Raw genomic sequence first — 12,040 nt, 5'->3', positions numbered from 1 at the left:
ATTAACCCAGGTTTGCACAACCACCCTAAGCACAGGAACATTTAGCTGCAACAGAGCAGTCAGGTAGGAAAAGGAAATAAAAGAAGCCCAGAGAAGGTGTTGGGTCAGCTCAGAAAAGATCCAGAAGGAAGGAAGGCGGCGTCCCAAGGAAGAGGACAGACTGCCATTGGCAGCTGTAGAGTGAGAGACAACCTCAAGTCAGTGAAGCCATCTCCGGTCCTTCCCTGAGACCGCCTGGTGTCATCGGCTTCTGTGAAGGTCCTGGGGAGTGGCCGGGGCTCTTGATGTAGATCCATTCGGAGGAGACCCGGTGGAGCCCTGAACACTGGAGCTCACGCGCTGGCAGGAGTGTAGGGAACAGCCAGGTGGACAGGGCTGCAAACAGAGTGGCCCTCAGAAACCCGGTGTTGCCCCGCCTTTGGACTTGGCAATATTCAAGGCGCTTGTGCAGCGTCCTTGGTCCGGGTCCGTAGTTGTCATCCGCTTATTGGGCCAGGCGTTCCCTCGACAGGACTTCAGTGTGTGCCTGCTGTGGGCCAGGCACCGGGGTAAGAGCTGCAGGTACAGCCAGTGCTCTCTGTCCTCAAGCGACGTACGGTCTGACGGAGTGTGGTTTGCTTCCTTGGAGTGAGGGCTGCACGGTGAATAGGGTTGGCCTGTTCCCCCCCGGGCTCCCCTTCATGCCGCTTGCTGGGCACCGCTATCCTAGCCCGGGTCTGTCTGCGCAGGGAGAAGACAGGGCCAAACCTTACTTTGCGGGAGCCTCCGAATCACCACCTCCATCGTTAGCCAGGGCCTGGTTACGGTCATTTTTCTCGAAAATGCCTTTTAGAAAGGACTTAGAGCTTAAAAAAAAGTGTCTTCTCATTTGACCACAGAAAGAGTGATTTGTTTTCGGCTTAGGAATTTAATGTACGGCCAGAAATCATCTGAGACCGGTTTTGGCTTCTTGTGGATGTTCAGTTTCCCAATAAACAGTAAACTTTTTCTTGTGAAGGAACTTTGAGATGGCCTGTTTATACCTTTATATTCTCATAGAAACTCTAATTCATCGAGCAACGCCCTTGAGAACAGCGTCTACATTCTACACTGTTTGTGGAGGGGGGTGAGTGTGGGATGGGGGAGGGTCAGCGAGCCCATCCCAACAGCCTTTCCTTCCGACCCGCCGGCTCCCTCACTGGCCAGCGAGAGAGAGAGAGCTTGGAGCCCAGAGGAAGAGATGGCCTGATTTACAGGTTTCCCAGGGGCTCATGGGAGCTTCTGGTCCACATTCCCTCCCAAACGGTCACAGTTGGGGTGGGGGTGCCTGGTCAGCACCAGGTCTCAAGAAATCTTGGCTGGAATCCTTGAGCCTGTGGCGGGGGGGGGGGGTGCAGTGAGTTAGGCTGACTTCCCCGATGTCTGACACAAGTCTTGGCGCCTTGCTGTCTGCTCTCACAGTTACCTGACCGACATTGACCGGATCGCAATGCCGTCCTTCGTGCCAACCCAGCAGGACGTGCTTCGTGTTCGCGTGCCCACAACCGGCATCATCGAGTATCCGTTTGACTTGGAGAACATCATCTTTCGGTAAGACTGTCTCCCTGATGTGGTCCATTAAGAATCTGTCCGGTCTTGGAAGTCCCCAAATTAAGTCCGTTATTCCTAAGAGCGGTTATAGCTCCTAGAGCCCTATGACCCTGTCCGTCACGAGGTGTTTAGAATTGTGATAGGTCTCCGGTCCTAGAAGGGAGAGGAGCTCCCCTTCCTGTTCCCCGTAGAACATAAAAGTCTCCTTACCTAAGTCTGGAGTGATTCCTGTGTGTAAAACACACGCACACATAGATGTATACTTCTGTAACCACAAATTGAAAACACTGATGTCGTTTCCCTAAATTTGACTATTTCTCTTCCCTTATATTTCCTTCTCTAACATCTATTTAAAAAAAAAACAAACAAAGAGCCAACACAAAAGTGTGTATTAAAAATTACTACTGGGCACCTGGGTGGCTCAGTCGGTTAAGCATCCGACTTCGGCTCAGGTCACGATCTCATGGTTTGTGAGTTCAAGCCCCGCGTTGGACTCTGTGCTGACGGCTCAGAGCCTGGAGCTCAGATTCTGTGTCTCCCTCTCTCTCTGACCCTCCCCTACTCATGCTCTCTCTCTCTCTCAAAAATAAATAAATGTTAAAAAAATTAAAAATTACACAATAAACTATTTACAGCTGTGTAAAAATGTATGAATTCCCACATATAAATATAAGAAGTACTTTTAGGATGACTTAAGTGGACCTTCATTGCATCTAATTATGGCAACAAATTAGTAATATGGTACATATGCCCAGCATTGCAAATTTCAAAGCAATTCTATATCCCTTGGTTCCCATGTTCCTCCTTAGGGCTAATTACATTATGCTTTTCCAGTGGAGGTGGACAGGTCCCACCCTGCCACACCCAGGCCGTCTGTAAACCCTGTTCCATCTCAAGGCTTCGGAGCATTGTTGCTCTGGTCGAGCCCCTTGAAAATCTCCATGTGGGGGTGCCCGGGTGACTCAGTCGGTTGAGCGTCCGACTTTGGCTCTGGTCATGATCTCACGGTTTGTGAGTTCGAGCCCCACGTCGGGCTGTGTGCTGGCAGCTCAGAGCCCGGAGCCTGCTTCGGATTCTGTGTCTCCCTCTCTCTCTCCCCCGACCTACTTTTGCTCTTGTTGTTACCCCCCCCCTCAAAAAAAAAAAAAAAATAATAAACTTAAAAATCTGTATCTGAATGCCATGAATTTATGAACACAACTATTTCAGAATCAGTGCTGTTTGCTACTTGGAAAACTGGTATCTGGTTCACAGATACCACCATCTTTGGCCCACATGGAGTTTTTAAACAACTTTTGAAACTTGGTCCATTTTGCTTAAAACACTTGATAACTGGTTTCTCTGAAAGGTTGAGGGTCCGGTCATGGGGTGCGTTTCTATCCAGCTGCATGGCAGTCGACCCTGCAGACAGGGCCCCTAGCATTCTCGAGTTGCCTGTTGTCGTGCTTTGGAGAGACCCACTTGACTCGTTTCCGGAAACTGCCCGACTCCTGGAGCGTTTCAGCTCCGGGGCCATCTTGGGGCTATGACTCTGAAGTCTTTCCCCAAGACACAGAGGAAGGCCTTGGGTTTCCACATAGGACGGAGGAAACTTGTAGGTCTTTATAGGGCAGAAGGGGTGGCATCCACCTAAGGCAGAGAGGATTTCTGGAGAAATCTGAGGAGTGGTGAAAAACAGGGGGGGGTGAGGGCCCGAATCCAGCTGAGTGGACCTGGAAGACCGCCCACCTTTCTGCCCCTTGTGTGTCTGGTGTCCTGACACTCGGCCGTGGTTCGAGCAACAGCTAAGTGGACGCTTGTGCTTCCTGCCTGGACTGTTGCAGCAGCTTCCAAACCAGCGTCCCCGAGCAGGCTCCCCCCGAGTGACCTCTACGTCTGTCTTCAGTAACTCTGCTTGCATCCTGTGCCTCCTTTGCTCTAGGAAGCATCTAGGGTTCCTCGCTGCCTCATGGAGCGGTGCTCACACATTCTAACCGTAAGGCCCCTTTTCACTCGAAAACAATTACTGAGGACCCTAACGCGTTTCCACAATATAAGGACTCCCGCCCTTTTTCCCCAGAGAGCCACGCATGCCAACCTTTGAATGATCTCTGTTTCTGTTGAACAGGATGGTGGACGTTGGTGGCCAGCGATCTGAGAGACGGAAATGGATTCATTGCTTTGAGAGCGTCACCTCCATTATTTTTTTGGTTGCTCTGAGTGAATACGACCAGGTCCTGGCCGAGTGTGACAACGAGGTACGCTGGGTGGGGAAGGGGACGGCTGTGGAAAACGGGGAACTCTTTCTGCAGTTTGCGAGAAGCCAGCGCTCTGGACTCCGTTCTTGAGGCTAAGCCGGCTCGGCTGGTCCAAGCGTGGTCTCTGGCTTAGCAGCACCGCCATCATCTGGGCGCTTGTTGGAAATGCATGCCTCGTCAGTCAACCCAAACTGAATGAAGTACACGGGGAAGCGGGAGAATCACTGGCCTAGAAACCCGGTCCTCAAAGTTGGATACGCACTGCGATTCCCCGGGATCATTGCGAAAAACCTGGCACCCGGGTCCAACTCAGGATTCTGGTTTAGTTGAGGTGGGTGTGGGCTGAGCCTGGGATCTAAGCTGTGCTGCCGGGGGTAGAGTCCCTGCAGACTTTGGTTCTCAGCCGTGGCTGCATATTGGGACCCCTTGGGGAGTTTTAAAAAAGACCATCTTTTGGACCCCACAGGAGAGATTCGTATTTCCTGGGTCTGAGTTTGGAGGTATCTTTTCCAAGCCCTTTATGGGTACTAACATATAGCCAAAGTTGAGCAATGTTACTTCTTTCTTTTTTAAGACAATGCTTATTTTTGAGAGAGGAGAGCACGCACACGCAAGCAGGGGAGGGGCAGAGAGAGAGGGAGGCTAGAATCCGAAGCAGGCTCCAAGCTCTGAGCTGTCGGTGCAGAGCCTGACACGGGGCTCGAACCCACAAACCGTGAGATCATGACCTGAGCCGAAGTTGGATGCCTAACCGACTGAGCCATGCGGGTGCCCCAGAGCAATGCCATTTCCAATGAATATAATGAGAACAGGCTTCCCAACCTCCTTAGGTCCCTAACTGAGCTGGCATGGGGAGTGGTGCCAGATGCTTGGAGCTGTTTGGACCTACCCCGGTCAGGCATCCCGTGTCCCCTGCAAAGTTGCCATAGTCCTAGCTGGGTCAAACTCCATTAACTGTGTCTGCCCAGGAAGTGGGGAGAGCCATTCCTGTCACTTCGTTGCGAGGTGGGGGTGTGCTCTGCGGGACACCATTGTCCTCCCCTGGTCTTTTCCCCACCCTTGCACGACACATCCTGACCTCGTAGAAAAATGTCTCTTGCTTCTGGGTCGTGATCGTAAAGCAGTGAAGAACTCTGCCCAGGATTAGGCAATCACCGAACAAATGGGATCTTGTATTTCTTGAGAGCAGACCTTTCTCTGTGGAGCACAGTTACATTAGCTAATTAGTGGAGGATTAACCCACTTACTAGCGTCATTGTGCAGAGAAACACGGCAATCCTGGCTGCCCCCCAGCTCTTCCAAGGGAGACATTTTGTTAAAAAAGCAAAAAAGGCATCACGTTATCAATGTGAAAAATTAGCTCCCAATTTGTCTTGGGATTACTTAATGATGTTTCTCAGAAAACTCAAAAGCGTATTCAGGCGCACAAGGGACCAACGCCTCAGCCCTATATGTGTAGAAATTAGACATTTTCTTTTTTGCCGAAAGTCACAAGGTATCTGGAGAAAGATTAAGTGGCTGCCACTCAAACCCTCCTATCCCGGTTGTAATTATCTGTTGCGTCCCCTCCCGAGGCTGCGTAGGAATTGTTTCTTCGTATACACTAGACCCTTGAACAACACAGGTTTGAACTGCATGGGTCCACTTATACGTGGGTTTTTTTCCCCGATAAATACAGTACAGTAAGTGTATTTTCCTTACGATTTTCTCATTGCTTTTCTCTAGCTTTATTGTAAGAATGTGGTATACGACACCCATAACATATAAAAATACGTGTTAATCGATTGTTGGTGACACTTCTGGTCAACAGTAGGCTAGCAGTAGTTAAGTTTTGGGAGAAGTAAGAAGTTATATGCACATTTTCTTTTTTTTTTTTTTAAGCTTATTTATTTTGAGGGAGAGAGAGAGAGGGAGGGACCAAGATGAGAAGGGCAGAGAGAGGGAGAGACAGAATCGAAGGCAGGCCCTGCGTTGTCCGTGTAGAGCCCAGTGTGACGCTCGATGTCACAAACCATGATATCATGACCTGAGATCAAGAGTTGGACGCCTCACCGACTGAGCCCCCCGGGTGCCTGTGTGTGCACATTCTCGACTCTTCCGGTAGGTCAGCGCCCCTGCCTCCTGCGCTATTCAAGAGCCGGCTGTGTTGTCTTTCCTTGGAGATCATTACTGAAAAGATAATAAATTTTTGTTAAGCTTTAAAAACAACTGAGGGACGGGGCACCTGGGTTGCTCAGTTGGTCGGGCTTCTGACTAAGTCGGCTCAGGTCATTATCTTGCAGAGCATGAGTTGGAGCCCCGCGTCGGGCTCAGGGCTGGTAGCTCAGAGTCTGGAGCCTGCTTTGGATTCTGTGGCTCCCTCTCTCTCAAAAATCAATAAAAACATTTTTAAAAATTAAAAAAAAAATACTAACAACTGAGGGGTTACCTATCTGGTAATAAATGCCAGATCTTAATGCCCAAAAGGCTACCGAGCAAGAGAATGAGTCCCAGTGTACAGGACTTGTAGGCAAACAGATTTACAGCATGTTCCTCCGCAGCGGGCGGGCAAGGCTTCCATGGTTTTGTCTGAGCACTTCCCTCTGTCTAAAGGGAAGCTGCTGTTTCTTTACTCTTAGAGCAGGCGTGCCTGGCTGGCTCCGTCTGTTGAGTGTCTGACTTTGGCTCAGGATATGATCTTAGAGTTTGTGAGTTCGAGCCCCGCGTTGGGCTCTCTGCTGTCAGCCTGTCAGCAGAGAGTCTGCTTCGGGATCTTCTGTTCCCCTCTCTCCACCCCTCCCTGGCTTGCGCTCTCCCAAAAATAAAGATTAAAAAAAAAACAAAAAACCTTCAGAACAGAGTACTATCTAGAACAAGTATTGTCACCAGATGAGATTTGTATGTGCCCTGTCTCCTCTCCCTGAAGTAGGAACATTTGGTGTATTCTTGCCAATGTCAAATGTTAAGAGATGTTGACGGCGTTTCTACGTAATTTTGATCAGGTCCTACTACCACATGGGCTTGGGACATAATTTAAACTTGTGAACACGACTATGCTCATCCATCAAATGGGGACCGTGTGCCCCGAGTAGAGCTCCTCTGTATTGCCACCACGTGAAGTGTGTCAGCAGCGTGCGCTCCCCGCTCTGCCGGTGTCCACAGCGTTCCTCTGGGCGGGGGCTGGGCTCCAGGAGCTTCCCCCTCATGGTCTGGGAGCCCAACCCCAATGACACAGGGCTTCCGGGGTCTAAGTTACTCACTTCCCCCACTCGGTAGTCCCAGTAATGACCCAGAAAACTTTTGTCAAATAGGATAGGAACTTTCTTCCAAGTTTCACAAAAGCCTTTCTGACGTGTGTTTATTTGCGGTGCCACAGAACGCATACCGAAGAGAGTGACTAAGAGAGCCGGCGGGGGTGGGGGTGTGGGGGGGAAATAGAGGCAGGAGACCTGGTATCCGGAGGGGCCCCAGGTGCTCACCAGCTTCAGCAAGGACAGTGATATGGAGCCGGTAGCTGGGTGAGGGGACAGATGGGCGGGACCAGACATTTCGGCACGTTGCTCCCAAAGTACCGTTTTTCTTATTAACCCTAAGCCCGTTGTTTCTCGCTTAGAACCGCATGGAGGAGAGCAAAGCCTTATTTAAAACCATTATTACCTACCCCTGGTTTCTGAACTCATCTGTGATTTTGTTCTTAAATAAGAAGGATCTTTTGGAAGAGAAAATCATGTACTCTCATCTAATTAGCTACTTCCCAGAATACACAGGTGAGTGTCCATCTTGTTGACTTCCCCGGGCATCATCCAGAGTCATTGGTCAGGCCCCCCTGCCCCCCGATCTGCCTCTAACACCCTTTCTCACCGAAGCTCCAGGTGCATCACTGTGTTTTGCCTCAGCACCTCCACGCATGCCCACACCTTTTGTGAACTTCACCCTGTTCTCCAAGACCCAGCTCAGGCGCCTCCTCCGGGAAGTCCTTCTCACCCTCGCGGCACCCTCGTCTGCATAGGTGTGCCTCCCGCGTGCTCCCCTGGCAGCGGGGGCTCACTCTGTCGTCCCCTGGCCTCCGTCACTCTGTGTAGTGTTGTCCGTGTGGGCAGCTCCCGAGGCAGAGACTGTGCCCGCCCTGCCTTTCCGGTCTCTGTCCGAGTGCCCGGTGCTTCTTCTGTGTATGTTAGTGTGGCAGCCCCCTTCCTAGGCACAGGGTAGACAACAGTTTTATGAATGTGACCTACCCCTGGCTGCAAAGTTTATGTCTTGTTGCTAAGGATTTCTGGTACAGGAGGTCTCGAATATCGGGAAGTGTGATACTGATGTTTAGGGTTTTAGCGTCCTATGACCGAAAGGTCACAGCTGCAGTGGCCCTATCGGGTAGAGCCCTCACGCGTTAAAATGAGACTTGGGTGTCTAATCATGTTCCTTCCTTTCCCTAGTCCTAGCCCACTTCTGTCTGCCTCTGTGGTCCAAATCCAAAAATTAAGTTGGCTATTTTTCAACAGATTGCTTTAAAGTACAATTTTTAGATGGCAGTGAACACTTTAAAAGACTCTTTTATGAGATATAATAAAATAGAACGAAAGTTAATGTCCCCAGGTCAACTATCCTCTAGAACTAAGACAACTGAAAGAAGGATCCCACGCAAGAGCATGACTATATGGAGAATGATTTGGGGGAGGACCTGTTGGTCACGATCTTTCTTCTTTATCCCTGTAACTACACTCTTGACTAGGACCAAAGCAGGATGTCAAAGCTGCCAGAGACTTTATCCTGAAGCTTTACCAAGATCAGAATCCTGACAAAGAGAAAGTCATCTATTCTCACTTCACGTGCGCTACGGACACGGAGAATATCCGCTTTGTGTTCGCTGCCGTGAAAGACACGATTCTCCAGCTCAACCTGAGGGAGTTCAACCTGGTTTGAAAGCTGCTGCGCACTTCTCACCCATTCCGGAAGACAGGATTGGCAAGCTCCTCACATAGTTGCAAGTGCTTGTGACGTCACCCACCCCTGGCAGCACGGAGCCCGTCATGCAGGCCACGGGGCCAGGTGTCGGACCTTACCAGATATTTGAGTGTGGCACCCTTTTTCCAAGTCTTGATTCCCAAATTGTTTTTATATTTCTTTTCTTGAGTTTTGGCTCTAAGATTTTGTGTAAGTTTTGAATTTGATATTTTATAGAATTTTTAAAAGCCACTGTGATTTATGTTTTTTTTAAGTGTGTTTAATAGGCATTAACACATCATGTAACAGAGGCGTCTGTTAGTTTATAGATCATACCTTGAGACCTCTAGGATGAGTTTGGGTGATATTTTCAAAAAAGAAAATTACGGGGTTTGAAGGTTTTTATTAAATCTTGTAATTTAGAGATTTTAGATTGTTTTTCTCTCTCCATGCTGAACTATGCATTTAACATGCCATCAAAGATTTTTTTGGTTTTGTTTTTTTTGTGTTAAATATTTTTAGGCCAAACTGATGACTATATTAATAGATCTAACTTAGTTTTGCCATAATTTGATCACCATGCAGCCAAAGTTGACATAAGTGGGCTCGAGATAGCATACATGCTGTACTGGTAAAAAATGTGTGTGTTTTATGTGTGTATATATATACACGACCAAGTCTTGTAAACTTACGAAATGACTAAAAGCCTAAACTGTTTAACCAGCGTAATGCAACCCCTGCCAAAGTTCTGATGGCCACCACAGTTTTGCTGTTTGAACCGTGTATGCTGTGCCTTTCTGAGGAGGCTAAGAATATACCATTCTGCCATTAGCATTTGATTACGTTGTGTTTCTTTGAGCTCGTCGTTGACGGATGGGTCAGCTCCTAAAAAGAAAAATGCTGTGACTTTAATAGTTTGTATGTAACTCAAACTTTCTACATGTCCTTCCAGGAGAGGAAAAGTAAATTTCCTTTTACTTTCTAGGTTCCTGGCTGAGATTCCCCCCCCCCCCCCGTAAAACAAACAAGCAAAACAGATTAACAGGAAAAAGCCCAGGAGTTTAATAGTATGTATGCCTCCTGTACACATTAGAGGTCTCCAGAAGAACTGAACCACTTCCCAAACAGGCCAAGCTCTCACCTTGAGTACCTTCTTCAGCTAAAGACCTAAGAAAGATGTTGGAGGAGGAAGAACCTCTCATAGGTGGCCATCAGGCAAAGCACAGTGAACAAGAGTAAGGTTGTGATGACGTAGTCACTTTGTCTTTCTGGATACCCTCACAAACGGAGATTTCCCTTATACAAGAGTAGCTTTTACTAGATTTCCAGAGCTTTTGCCGTATCTCCTATTTCTTAAAAATAATCAGCTCAAAGCAATCCTTCTGCCAAAGAGGCACACTTTTGGGATGCCATAGTCTGCTCCCTTTTGGGGCTGCCTTTGAATCTGAGCTTCAGATTCGTTTCACAGTCCATAAGCTGAGTTGGTTAATTTTTTTTTTATGAGAGAAGGAGCCAATGCAATGGCCAGTCTTTATTGGAAAGAAGAAACTTTACAGCACCTTTGGAGTAAGTTAATGCTTGTAATGGGTTCCACAGCCAGGGCATCGCCGGGCCTCGCCTTTGGCGAGCCAGAACCAGATGATGGCACTGTTGTCCTCTTCTCAGATGCAGCCCACTATTCACTTGGTGACAGATGCGACTAAATTAGGGTTTTCCTTGGTGCCTGAAACTGCATTTGGGGCTAGCATATCGTATGGGTTTAGTCCCCTCCGTGCAGCAGTCACGACCTCCCTCTCCAGCCCAGTCACCTGCTGATCAGCAGTAGAAACACCACCTCCAGGGCACCTGGGTGGCTCAGTCGGTTAAGTATCTGACTCTTGGTTTCGGCTCAGGTCACAATCTCATGGTTAGTGCGTTTGAGCCCCAACAGTGCGGAGCCAGCTTTGGGTTCTCTCCCTCCCTCTCTGCCTTTCCCCTGCTTATGTGCTTTCTCTCTTTTACAATAAATAAATACTAAAAAAAAAAAAAAAGAAACACCACCGCCAGACGCCATGGAGTGCACCTTGTTGGCTCCATTGGGACCGCGGGCCCTGAGGGCCTCCTTGGCCCGTGTTCCAACTCCAGGAAGTAACTTTGAAGCCATTGTTCCCACTATAAATAGCACTTCCGTCCGTCTTGAGAATTGTTCAGGTTGGTGAAAAAGTTGTGTCTCATTTTAGGCTTCTGTGGTGCAAGCAGGTATTTAAATAAAAAGCACTTCTATGGGAAAAAAAGGTTAATGGTTGGAGCAAATTCTACACTAGACTTCTGTCCTGGGGGCAGCCCGTCATATGATTTCTACAGGTTGGGTTTAAAGTATCGTTTGCAGTCTGAATGTCTCTGATGCCGTCAGGGGTTGAGGTAAACTTTGGTCTGCAAAGCGGCCGGCATGAAGACTGTGAACATGAGCTTTTGTGGCCATTTCTGTGGCGTTAATAGCAATAGCTATTACCATGAAAATAAGAGTGGTCACTATTAGTTTCCAAGTTTTGGAGGAATCAGGGAGAAAAAGGAATTATTTCATCTTATTCATTAAGGTATACTTTATCAAGTTACTGTAGCTTAGGAGAAAACAAAAAGTCTCCTTAAATCTGGCAATAATATTTCAAATAGTCGTAAAAATTAAAAACATCCTCTTCATTCAGTCTCATGTAATTCTTGTTGATCTTCACCTTGTATTAGCAATTTTATAATTCCACTTTTTCCTTAGAGTTTTATAAGTTCTTGCTCAGTTCAGTGGTATGATTTGGAAGTTACCGGAAATTTGTACTCGTCAGAATCCTTTCCAGGACTCTCCTTGAAGATGAAGCACTTTTGCAAAAGCAGAACAGTAGCCTCTATTAATGGCGAAACACTTTAAAAATGGCCACGAATAAAGATCTGATGAGTGTTCACTATAATGCAATTGACAAGAAAATTTGGTTATTTCTGTGACATACTGTTTTAAGATAATAACTAGATTACAAGTAGTAACATTATACGAGGACATAGCAGACTTCTAGGAATTTCATACAATTTCTGGAACGTTTATGTTAGTAACATGTATCCGTACAAATACAACCTGAACAAAGTTTAGCATCACTTATTTGTGAGTGCTTCCTGTGTAATTTAACAAAAGCCTAATATTAGTTTGATAGCTCCTTTAACAGAGAGACAAATCTTGAGATGTTCCAGGGGCCCTCTGGAATATCCCTAGTTCATTCCAGGTCAGAAAGACTTCGTTTAGAATTTGATTTTCAGCTCTTCAAAAATACCATTAGTTTTGAACACTTGAC

At 47.6% G+C, this 12,040-nt stretch overlaps 1 protein-coding gene across 1 annotated transcript in view; it reads left to right on the top strand.

Annotated features, from left to right (window-relative positions):
* The window catches only part of GNA14 (G protein subunit alpha 14), a 202,157-nt gene extending 192,597 nt beyond the window's left edge, over positions 1-9,560 (top strand). Inside the window, exons 4-7 of the mRNA XM_042912742.1 lie at positions 1,441-1,569; positions 3,677-3,806; positions 7,399-7,552; positions 8,515-9,560. Of these exons, the coding sequence (XP_042768676.1) occupies positions 1,441-1,569; positions 3,677-3,806; positions 7,399-7,552; positions 8,515-8,705 (604 nt within the window). The 3' untranslated portion in view covers positions 8,706-9,560. The remainder of the gene's footprint in view (positions 1-1,440; positions 1,570-3,676; positions 3,807-7,398; positions 7,553-8,514) is intronic.
* Positions 9,561-12,040: the final 2,480 nt, after the last annotated feature.

The sequence above is a fragment of the Panthera leo genome, chromosome D4, assembly GCF_018350215.1.
Source record: "Panthera leo isolate Ple1 chromosome D4, P.leo_Ple1_pat1.1, whole genome shotgun sequence".
Lineage (NCBI taxonomy): Eukaryota > Metazoa > Chordata > Mammalia > Carnivora > Felidae > Panthera > Panthera leo.
This window is presented reverse-complemented; position numbering and strand designations above follow the sequence as displayed.